This window comes from Sus scrofa, chromosome 13 (genome assembly GCF_054392235.1).
Source record: "Sus scrofa isolate SSC_HxYL_T2T_F1_AM1 chromosome 13, Sscrofa_HxYL_maternal_Yorkshire_Landrace_v2.0, whole genome shotgun sequence".
NCBI classification, from domain to species: Eukaryota; Metazoa; Chordata; class Mammalia; order Artiodactyla; family Suidae; genus Sus; species Sus scrofa.
In genome coordinates, this window is record NC_139395.1 from 156,012,424 (window position 1) to 156,024,662 (window position 12,239).

At 37.4% G+C, this 12,239-nt stretch overlaps 1 protein-coding gene across 8 annotated transcripts in view; it reads left to right on the top strand.

Moving 5' to 3' along the window:
- Nucleotides 1–12,239, top strand: part of IGSF11 (immunoglobulin superfamily member 11) — a 136,148-nt gene that overhangs the window by 104,312 nt on the left and 19,597 nt on the right. For 6 of the 8 annotated variants that reach the window (XM_084991158.1, XM_084991156.1, XM_084991160.1 and 3 more), the window contains 3 exons: nucleotides 2,262–2,425; nucleotides 3,851–4,058; nucleotides 7,604–7,759. In XM_084991158.1, coding sequence (XP_084847284.1) covers nucleotides 2,387–2,425; nucleotides 3,851–4,058; nucleotides 7,604–7,759 — 403 coding nt within the window. In that variant the 5' untranslated portion in view covers nucleotides 2,262–2,386. The remainder of the gene's footprint in view (nucleotides 1–2,261; nucleotides 2,426–3,850; nucleotides 4,059–7,603; nucleotides 7,760–12,239) is intronic. The other 2 variants (XM_084991155.1, XM_084991159.1) reach the window with 1 other exon arrangement.

The window sequence follows — 12,239 nt, forward strand, 5'->3', positions numbered from 1 at the left end:
TTCATTCTTTTTTGTGGGTGAATAATATTCCATTGTATATAGGTACCATATCTTCTTTATCAAGTCCCTCTGTTGATAGACATTTGGGCTGCTTCCATGTCTCGACAATTGGAAATAATGCTGCAATGAACATTGGGATGCATGAATTTTAGTATCAATATTGGGGTATAATTTACATTTCAAAGAACTCACCTCTTTAAAGTATGAAATCCAATTATTTTTAATAAATTTGTAGAGTTGTACAACCATCATAACAACCCAATTTTAGTTTTCTATTGCCCTTAAAGTTCCATTGCAACTATTTGCATCAATCCCTTATCCCTTCTCTCTAGCCCCATGCAACCACAGATTTACTTCTTGTCTCTATAGGTTTGCCTTTTCTGGACATTTCATTTAAATCGATTAGTACAGTATGTAGGTTTTCGAATCTGGCTTCTTTCACTTAGAAGAATGTTTTTGAAAGTCTCCTCCATGTTGTAACATGTATCAGTAACTTGTTGCTTTTCATTTCTCAGTATTATTTCATTGTATGGGTATACCACATTTTGTTTATCCATTCATCAATTGATGAATATTTTTATTATTTCATTTGGAGATATCATATCAGTAATGGTATTCTAAGCATTCATGGTCTCTGTGTGGGCATATATTTTCATTTTACTTGGGTAGATTCCTAGGAATGGAACTTCTGGTAAGTTTATGCTAAACTTTTTAAGAAAACAAACTATTGTCTGAAGTGGCTGTACCATTTTATATTTCCACCAGCAATGAATGAAGAGAATTCTAGTTTCTCTGCATCCTTGTCAGCACTTGGTTTTGTGTTAGCTATAGCCATTCCAATGTATGTGTGATGGTATCTTATGGTGGTTCTAATGTGCAGTTTCATAGTGAGTAATAGTGTTGAGCATGTTCCCATGTATTTATTATTAGCCTTTGTTAAAATATTTACTCAGATATTTTATTCATTTTAATAGTAGGTTGCTTTTTAATAGTAGGTTGCTTGTCTTGTTATTTTTGAGTTGTAATTGTTAATGTATTGTATATACAACTCCTTTATCAGATATGTGGCTTACAAATATTCTTTCCCAGTCTATACCGTGGCTTTTTGCTTTCTTAATTGAGTCTTTTTAAGCACAAGAGTTTTTTTAAAAATTTTAATGAAGTATAATTTATTACTTTTTTTCTCTCACAGCTTATGGGCCTGGTGACATATCGAAGGACATATCTTTGGTGAACTCAAGGCCACAGAGATTTTCTTTTACATTTATTTCTAGAAGTTTTATAGTTTTAGTTCTTACATCTAGGTCTGCGATGTATTTGGAGTTGATTTTTGTGTATGCTGTGAGGCAAGGATCTGAGTTAAATTTTTTGCATAGTGATATTAAATTGCTCTAGTATCATTTGTTGAAAAGACTTTTTCTCTCATTTAATTGTTTTGTACCTTTGTTGAAAGGCAATTTACCATAAACACAGGGTTAATTTCAGAACTCTCAGTCCTGTGTCATTTGTCTGGTGCTCTGTCCTTATGCTAGTATTGTGCTGTCTTGATTGCTACAGCTGATTTATAGCAAATTTTGTAATCAGTGTGACTTCTCCCAGTTTGTTCTTCTGTTTCAATATTCTTTTGGCCATTCTAGTTCTTTGCCTTTTCACATGTCTTAGAAGTACTTTGTCAGTATCTACAAAAAGGCTGCTGCGATTCTGATTGGGATTGCTCTGCATCTGTACAGCAATTCGAGAGGATTGGCTTTTAACAATATCGAGTCTTCCAACCTATGAACATATCTGTCTGTCCATTATTTGGTCTTGATGTATTTCATTAGCATGTTATAGTTTTCTGGGTATATAGATCCTGCTCATATTTTGTTGGATTTCTATATAAGCATTTAATTTTACAGTGTGCTAGGTGTAATGATGCTTTAAAATGTTTTCAGTTTCTTATCCCCTGTCACCATTAAAGCTTTGTTCAAACCCTGTCAATTGAATTCTCCCAGTTTGTTTTTGAATCTGGCAAGTATGAGATAGTGTCTTACAAAATGGAATAGGTATTCTGTAATACTTTTCGTTTATAGTTTATAACATATAAAGGGATAAACAGTTTTTAGTATTTTGATACAGTGAATGGTCAGTAGTAGTTTAGTAAGACTGTCATGTCAGCCTATTTACATTGTCGATAATGTGAAACACACAAACCTTTTCCGAAGGAATTTGGTCTGTTAGGAAAGGGTGATCACATAACTTCCCTGTTCCTTCATCCTTAGGTGTTGCAGCTTCCCTGGAAGTCTCAGAGAGCCCTGGGAGTGTCCAAGTGGCCCGGGGTCAGACAGCAGTCCTGCCCTGTACGTTCACTACCAGTGCTGCCCTCATTAACCTCAATGTCATTTGGATGGTCATTCCTCTCTCCAATGCGAACCAACCTGAGCAGGTACTTCTGTTCCATCCTATGCTACCTCTGAAATTCTAATCTTTTCATAAAAGGTGGGTCAGAAAGCTTCTTGAGTTTGTATTTGCTTTCTAGAATAAGGTGATACTTCCGGCGTGCCTATGCTGTTTTAAGTGCTCCTTAAAATATTAGTCAACTGTCAGAAGAAGCTCTTCTCTTTGTAAAAGACTTTTTTTTTTTTTTTTTTAAAAGCAATTAACAGATGTCAAGGGAACTCCCCTATGGATTTTATTTAGGAACCTGGAATTTCATTAAAAGACATTGCTGACAGGAAATACCAAGGCAGAGAAAGCAAAGTGTATTTTGACAGGAAGGGGACTAGCACTAACACAAGTGGTTAGGGAGTACTTTTAAGGATAGTGATAATATTAAGTAACATTAGATAATAGCACTTGATTTATTTGGTTAATTGCACAAGTGTTTTAAAATAAAGCCAGGCACACTAGCCATCTCCCAAGAGTCTCAAATAAATTAGATGTGTGATAATACAAGTGCTATCTATTAAACTGTATCACTTAAAGGTAAAAGACCCATAACGTGTGATGCCCACTGTAGACAAAAATGCTCAGAAAATTAGTGAATTGTGACCATGACTATACTTTCATTCCCAAAGTTAGCTTATTTCTGTTATGAAGCTTTTCTGCCTCAGTAAGCCTTTTACTTTCTAAAATTATTTGATAAGCTAAGTTTTCTGATACGAAATTAAAATAGACATATTTAACAGTAAGTTCTATTTCTTTAATCCATGGAACTTTTATAATTAGGCTGAGACTTTGAGATCATTTTGTTTATCCTTATCATTTTAGGAGTCAGTGATAGAGGCAATGAAAGACTTGACCACAGTCACCTAAGCATTTGCAGGTAGAGCTTGAATGGAGCCAGGTACTTCACACTCAGCCCTAAGGGCTTTTTGCAACACCACTCTGAATCCTCTTCCAGGAATAGTTAACTTTGATAAGGAAACTAATATAAGGAAAGCAATGATGGACTTGTGACTTTTCTTCCTTTTTATGACATTCATTTATGGTCAGTCTATAACTGAGTGATCTGTCATTTTGTGACCTGTAAAAGCATGGGAATGGCAGTGCTAATTTTAACTTTTAGTTTTGGAATTAATTTTTTGAACTGGTAAAAGTATTTATGAACTGATAGTTAGGTATCATAAAATGCACTTTCTGCATTCTGATGCGTTAGGTAAGAATACGATGTCGCACCAGTTTGATGTGTAGGAATTTAGAACCCTGGATATCTATAGACAGGTGCTAAAATAAAAAGTTGGTGCCAACTCTAAGATTAGAAATAAAATTTTTCAGTGCTTGATAGAGCCTATTGTTTCCTAGGTAGTTATTGTTATGTGTGTAGAAAGAGATACAGTGGCCAATTTATTTATTTTTCTTTCCTTTGCAGGTCATTCTGTATCAAGGTGGACAGATGTTCGACGGTGCCGCCCGGTTCCATGGTAGGGTAGGATTTACAGGCACCATGCCAGCCACCAATGTCTCTATCTTCATTAACAACACTCAACTCTCAGATACAGGCACCTACCAGTGTTTGGTTAACAATCTTCCAGATAGAGGGGGCAGGAACATTGGGGTCACCGGCCTCACAGTTTTAGGTGAGTGACAGGAAATGTTAGCTTTACTTACGAATTTACTCTCAAGCATATTTCCCTCTGTCAGTTCAGTTCTTCTATACTCTGTCCGCTTGTGTGCTTTTCCTGTCCTCTCTCCTTTCAACCCTTTCTGAACTCTGCTTCTCCATGCCTCCTCTGCATAGATCTCCCCACTCTTTATCCCATTTCAGGGGACTCTCAAAAGCCTGCTTTTTAAATGACTTTTCCTGAAGGTGAGAGAGGTGATATAAAATAACATAGAAAGTGGCCTCTCACATTTTTTTTGGCTGTGCCCATGGCATTCTGGGGCTGGGGGTCAAACCTGCACCACAGCAGCAACCTGAGCCACAGTAATGACAACACCAGATCCTTAACCTGCTGAGCCACCAGGGAACTCTGTCTGCTCACTTTTCCTAAGTTTTCGCAGGATATGATTTATTGTTGAAAGGAAATTAAATCAAGAACAATTGGTTGTGAGTGGGAAGCAGGGGTTTTAGCACATCTGAGTCTGTTTACCACTGCTACGTATCTGTATAACACTGAGTAGGCCCATGATAGTTCTAAGCTTACGCCTCTTGTCTTGGCAGAATTTTAATAATAAAATGATTATTAAATAATCTTACTCTCAAAAGTATCCTTGAACAATAAATTATATGATAAATTTGGTCTTAATACTGAGACCAAATAGATTTAGCACCTTTTCCAAAGTTATGTAGACCATGAACAACAATAAAATTTAGATTAAAATGAGGTCTCTTTTCTCAAACCAATGTTCTCTCCTTTATACCATGCAGTTAGACTATCTCATGCTAAATTAAATTCATTCTCGGCATGTTTTATTTCTCAGTGCTGCCCCTGAAATAAAGAACTGCCTCCTAAATGGGTACTTGTGGCAGGAGTGACTAAATACAGTTCATTTGGGGAAACCGAGAGGTACTGAGAGAAGGCAGATGCTCTTGACTGTCCTCCCCCTGCTTAAGTCCCAAAATCTACTCTAGGATCCCTTGGCACATTCTCCCTGCTTCTCTTTCACTGTTGAGTCACCTGCGGATACCAGTGTAGGGGATCCTTGCAATTTTCCTTCTCTGGGCAAGAAAATGCTGTAGCCTTGCTGCCTTGTTCTCCTAGTCTTCAAACAGAATAAGATAACTCAGGAAAAGTGGGAGATTTCTGTCCTAGAACTGTTGTTCATTCAAATATATTAAACTGTATAGACTTTTTTTTTTTTTTTTTCCAGCCGCCCCATGGCCTAAGGAGTTCCCCAGGCCAGGGATCTGATCTGAGCCACAGTTGTGACCTATGTCGCAGCTGCAGCTACACCATATCCCTAACACGCTGTGCCAGGTCAGGGATTGAACCTGCATCCCAGTGCTCCCAGGACACTGCCGATCCTGTTGCACCACCACCATGGTGATGCAACACAACAGGAACTCCAGAACTGTACAGACTTTCTTTTTGGCCACACCCATGGCATACAGCAGTTCCCAGGCTATGGGGTCGAATTGGAGCTATAGCTGCCAGCCTACACCACAGCCACAGCAATGTGGGATCTGAGCCACTTCTGTAACCACAGTCATGGCAACACTGGATCCTTATCCCACTGAGTGAGGCCAGGAATTGAACCTGAATCCTGATGGATACTAGTTGGGTTCATTACCACTGAGCCGCAATGGGAATCCCCAAAACTGTATAGACTTTTAAACACTCTGAGTACTAAACACAAAGTACTATTGGAATTTAATGTTACTTGGATGCTCACACCTGGAACTGAGCTAACGAGCTTCCCACATGATACACATTTGTTTATTTTTTCATTTTTTAAGGGAAGGAAAAAACCCTTTAATTTATCTTATAGTTAATGCTACCCTCAAATAATTATTTTGGGTTTTCCTTCATAGTGTCGCAGTGGCAATATTGAAGAGAGTAAATTGAAATTGGTTTATCCCATCATAGCAGTTAGGAGTCCTTGAGACTTTAGTCTTTCTACCTATACCCTGTCATTGTTCTCTCTTCCCTCACCTACTTTCTTTCCTGGTTCCTCTGTGTAGTGCATTCATTTTCCACTCATTCATTCATTTTTGCAAGGTGAAACACAGTTTATTGAAATGTCACCAGCATTACAAGTATATCACCACTTGGATATAACCTCTACTGCGTACTTTACCCAATATGAAAATCCAAACCCTGGGCTTAGATGGAAGAACTTCCATCTTCTTCCTTTAGTGTTCTTTTTTTAATGTAATTTTTTGTTTCACATCATTTGTGTTCTTGTGTCTTAATGATTATAAAATGTCCATTGCATTACCATCAAATAGTAGATACACTTAAACCTGACTCTAATTCCCCCCGTCATGACAGCAACTGATATAAAGTTGGTCTTTCTGGTTTTTGTTTGTAAAGTAACGAAGAACTTTGTTAAGATAATCTTAGCTGAGAGTAGCTGATAGGGTGAGTGGATGCTGTTCTTGAAAATATCTCCTTTACAAATAGGCTCTTTCATTAATCAAAAAAAAATTATTGCAGGGAGTTCCCATTGTGGTTCAGTGGGTGAAGAACCCGACTAGTATCCATGAGGAGGACAGGTTTGATCCCTGGCCTTGCTCAGTGGGTTAAGGATGTTGGTCTTGCTGCAAGCTGCAACATAGGTTGCAGATGTGGCTTGGATCTGACGTTGCTGTGGCTGTGGCCAGCAGCTGCAGCTCTGATTCAACCCCTAGCTTGGAAACTTCTTTATGCCACAGTTGTGGCCTTAAAAAAACCTGCAGTAACATATAATGGAATTTACCATCTTAGCCAATTTTTAAGTGAACAGTTCAGCAGTGTTTAATACATTCACCTTGTTGTACAACCAATCACCAGAACTCTCTTTGACTTAAAAGAATAAAACTCTACCCATTAAACATTTCTCCTCCTCTAGACTACTGGAAACCACTGTTCTGCTGCCTTTTTCTATAAATTTGACTACCCTTGGTACCTCATATAAGTGGGATCTTATATTATTTGTCTTTTTATAACCGACTTATTTCATTTAGCATTATGTCCTCAAGGTTCATCCATGTTGTAGCCTGTGACTTCTTTACTTATCAAAGCTAAATAACATTCCATTGTATGAATGTACCACATTTTGTTTATTCCTTCGTTTATCTATGGACATGAATTTTTTCCATTTTTTTAGCCATTGTGAATAATGCTGCTGTGAACATGTGTATCTTCAGAAATGCTTTTATAAAGCAATAAGTTGACATGAAGGATCCGAAGAATTCTTTGAATTTTTTGAAGGAAGCAGAGTGAAACCAGAATCATAAAATAACTTGAAAATATAAGCAGAGGGTATAGCCCCCTTTACATATTTGTTCCCTGCCAGCTGAAATTTTAGGTCCTGCACCTGTGGCCTAGTCCCGATTCACTGCCTTCACTCCCGAGCTAGTGTCCTGGTCTGTGGTCCCCAGTGTTATCTGAGGCCCCGGGGTGCTGGATGTTGATGTCTCCACCATCACCAGTTGGCTCATAGTAAATGTGTACCTTACTCCTTCTTCTTCCTGCTCTAGTTCCCCCTTCTGCCCCACACTGCCAGATCCAAGGGTCCCAGGACATCGGCAGCGACGTCATCCTGCTCTGTAGCTCAGAGGAAGGCATTCCTCGACCCACTTACCTTTGGGAAAAGTTAGACAACACCCTCAAACTACCTCCAACAGCCACTCAGGGTAGGTATGGCATTGATTTGCTCATTTAGTTCTTTATCATGAAAAATTCTGATTCTCAGGCTCACAAAGTAATTCACTTTAATAGCTTTTGAAAAATAGCATACTAGATTGGTAACTGCTAAAAAAAGCCAGCTGGATCATTTTGTGTTTTCAACTTTAAAAATATTTTCTTTCATCTTTTCATTGCTGCCCTTTATGAAATGTAACTTAACCAGTGGTAACTGTATATGGAAATTCAGTTCCTTTACAGTACAGATTTAAAATAGCTAATTGATCGTTTCTTTGTATCATTAACTGTAAGATAATCCTTGAAGTTTATCACCGAGAATTCACTCTCTACTTAAGAAACAGCTGCCTAATTTAGTATAAGCATCAGCATGGTCATGAGAGGGTTAATCATCCTATTTCAGCTTCAAGTCTAATTAGAGGAGCAAGATGGGAAAGAGAACAGGAAAAGGCCTCAGATCATGGGAGATCCAGGAGTTGATCACACCAGACAGGTAAAGATGGAGGAGGCATGAGTATCACTGATGGTTTTCTGTATGTAAATCCAGCTGCTTAAATTTGATGTTAAAGGAAATACCCTTGAAAAATTGAGGAACATTTATGAGATAAAATGAGGGAGACTATAGAATTACATGTCTAACCTTCTATTTCAAGAAAACTTTTAGCAGCCTGTGTGCTGTATCATCTCTGATACAGAGCATGTCTCTTCTAGCCTTCTCAGGGCAGATTTAAGATGTTAATGTAAGGAGCTGGCAGTTCATGGAGGGGTCCCAGACAGCCTTACTTATGCCTGATGGGTCGGAATCCTACTGATGGTATATACCTGTCATGAGAAAGAAAGTCCCGAGTTGTATGGCGAGGTAGACGTTAAGGAATAAGGACCAAAGCTTTTAAGTTTCCTTTAAGAATCTGCACAGAAACTTATAATGGCTCTTCCCCTCACCTTTTAATTAACCCGGCCCCAAATTAGTTATTTAAAAAACTTCTTTTCAACATAATCACATTTTAGATTACTCTAATAATGATTACTGCAGTACTTTTGTTCCCTACTGATTGTTCATTATTAAATGTTTTAGCCACACTGTGGGTGAAGTAGCTTTTTATTTTTGGTGGACTAACCTATTAATCTCACTGTTGCAAGTAGCATGTTTTAAATAGCTCTTGCCTTGAAATCCTGAAATCCATATTCAAATTCTAAATTTTCCAGTAGCTATTTCTGTAACAGTTTACCTCTTTGGGCCTGGGCTTTTTTTTTTTTTTTTAAGAAGGGGATTTAACAATATCATCTCCAGGGTCCTCTATATCAGTATTAAGATTATACTATATGATTTATGGAGCTCCTACTGTGGCACAGTGGGTTAAGGATCTGGCATTGTTTCTTTAGTGGCTCAGATTCAGTCCCTGGCCTGGGAACTTCCATGTGCCATGGGTGCAGTCCAAAAAAAAAATTAGATGATTTATAACATTTCTTTGAAATATCAGGCTGAGTTTAGAATTACAAATGAAAGTTTAAAAATGGATGTATGTAAGTTGCAAAATATCTGTAGAAAGAGTCTCCGATACCTCTTTCTTTCTGGATAAATATGTATGAATCAAATTTCTTGGTATCTTCTTTGTAACTTCAGTATTCTGTGGTACTTTGGGTAGAAAAGTGAACTTAAATGCCAAAGATGAAAACCTTTGTATTTTATAATTCAAATTCTGGATTGGTTATCAGAATTACTTTGAATAACTATATCTATCATAGTAATAATGTGCATTAAAGGAGTCAGATTTTTAACTTAAATTTACCTCTTGATGTCTATATTAGTAAAGTAGATCTCAAAGTAGTGTATAATCCCAAAATAACAGAATTTTATTTTCAGAATATTTACTTTACTAATGTGTATGCATTTGCTTGATATAAATTCAGGATGCATTCTCTAAGAAAAGAATAATTGGCAACAGGGGAGGATGCCCCAGAAGTCTGATTAGTGGCAGGGGCATGATATTTGGGGATTAGAATTGTCCTTGTACATAGGGGTCAGCTCAAAATAGCTCCTTCTGGCCTACTCTGGGACAATTTGAGCATTTAAATAAATATGTAATCCATTGAATAAAATGAGAATCCCTGAATCCCTACTGATAAACATACGTAACCGGGGAGAAGGGAAAGCATTTTCTTACAGTAGAATGCCTAGTGATGTACATAGAAGGAATGATGGAGTTAAAAAATCATCTCTGATGTCAAAATAGCAGGCAAACGTTTGATGAGGAGCAAGGTATTTACCTAGTTCCAAAGTATTTCCCTACAAATAACTTAATAATTTCAGAGAAAAACATAGTAACTTTATAGTGGAGAGACCTGGTGGATACCGCTTGAACCACATAACCACTGTTGTGACAGACTGGTATCTGGTGCCTCCTGTCGTATGCACTGAGGAGGACACAAGCATCATTGCCGTGGTGTTACTGTCCAAAAAACATCACCTAAGCCCCATCATGTGGAAACATCCAGCAATCAAAGGTGAAGACAAACTGTTTCCGACTGAGAGACTGAGGAATTAAAACAACTAAATACAATACAGAGATTAGAATCTGGATGGGGGAAGACAGAGATATAAGGGACATTATTGAGTCAGTTGATGAAATCTGAGTATAAGTCGAGTGAGATAGTACTATGATTATGCAAAAAATGTCTTTGTTCTTAGAAAGTACTAAGTTCTTAGTGGTAAAAAGGCACTATGTCTTCAACTTGCTCTTAAATGGTTCAAGGAAAATACTTCTGTTTGTACTGAGAAAATGATAACCTAATAGAGAAAAAAATATATAAATGTTGAATCTGAGTAAATGATAATGATGCACAAAGAATTCCTTGTATTCTTGCAGCTTTTCTATAAGCTTAAAATTATGTTGCAATAGGAGTTCCCATTGTGGTGCAGTGGAAACAAATCTGACTAGTAACCATGAGATTGTGGGTTTGATTCCTGGCCATGCTCAGTGGGTTAAGGATCTGGTGTTGCTGTGAACTGTGGTGGAGGTCGCAGATGTGGCTCAGATCCCGCATTGCTATGGCTGTGGTGTAGGCTGGTGGTTATAGCTCCGATTTGACCCCTAGCCTGGTAACCTCACATGCTGCAGGTGTGGCCCTAAAAAAGCAGAAAAAAAAAAAGATTATGTTGCAATAAAAGTTATCAAAAAGTTGTCCTCATATAGTTCATATGTGGTTACTAAATTAAAGCCTTAGTAAATTTAGAGCCAGCATCCTATGGAAGTATACCTCATTTTCATACAGAGGAATAACAAAGTGAATTTAATATTGTCCTTTTGGTGTGTAACACTAAATTCTAAGTAAAAACTATATTTGATGGGTAGTTATTTGAAACAAAATGTAGGAGTTTGGCCTGTGTTTCATTAGACTTGTACAGTTGGCCCACATCTCATTAAGTGGAAACATGATGCATGAGACAGTTCACCAAGCTCTGCATCAGTGGTTCTCAACCAGGGACGGTTTCCTTTGGCAGTAAGTCTGGAGATACTTAAGTATGAATAAGTCTAGAGATACTTTTGGTTGGCACAGCTGGGAGAAAGGTGGTATAAGTAGATAGTAGGTAGAGGCCAGGGATGCTGCTAAACATCCTATAATGTACAGGACAGCCCCACAGCAAAGAATCATCCAGCCTGTAATAGCAGTAAGTGAATTATACACTAACAGATTTTCAAACATTAAAACATCCTGGCATTTTTGAAATCAAATCTGATTTTTTTTTAGGTAAATTGCTCTATTTGATATGCTAATATTTTAATAGAATTTTTTCATCTGCGATCATAATTGAAAACGGCCCAGGATTTTTGTTTTCTGTTGTCCTTGGTTGAGTTTTAGTATCAGATTATATAATATCCTTTTAAAATGAGTTGGGCAGCTCTTTCTCTTTTTCTTTTCTTTGAAGCAGTATGAATAAGATGGAGGTTATCTGATGATTTTGTAGAATTTCTTGTAAAAGCTTTGCTTGCTCTTGCGGTTTTTTGGTAGATTTTAGATTACTGATTCAATTTGTCTAATGGGTGTAGGTTTATTTAGATTTTTCTTTACCTTTTTTATTTTATGGGAAATTTCTCTTTTGTCTCAGTTTATGCATATTGGCATCAAATTGTTCATAGTATTCTCTAAGTGAAAACAGAAGCGTGTATTTAAGAGTGCAGGTTCTAGAGTCAGAGGATGTGGTTTGGAATTCCAGCTCCAGGAATCACGGGCTATGTGACCCTGTACCTTAGTTTTTTTACATGTAAAATGGAGATAGTAACAGTAACTGCCCCAAAGGGTTGGAATAAAGATTAAATGGAAGCACACGTAAAACATTTAGTAGAACAGCATCTGGCGTGTATAAGCAGTTAATAAGTATTAGCATTTATATTATCATTAGTATTATTATTCCTTTGTGAATTTTAAAATTCTCTGCATTTGGAGTTCCCATTGTGGCTTAGTGGTAATCAG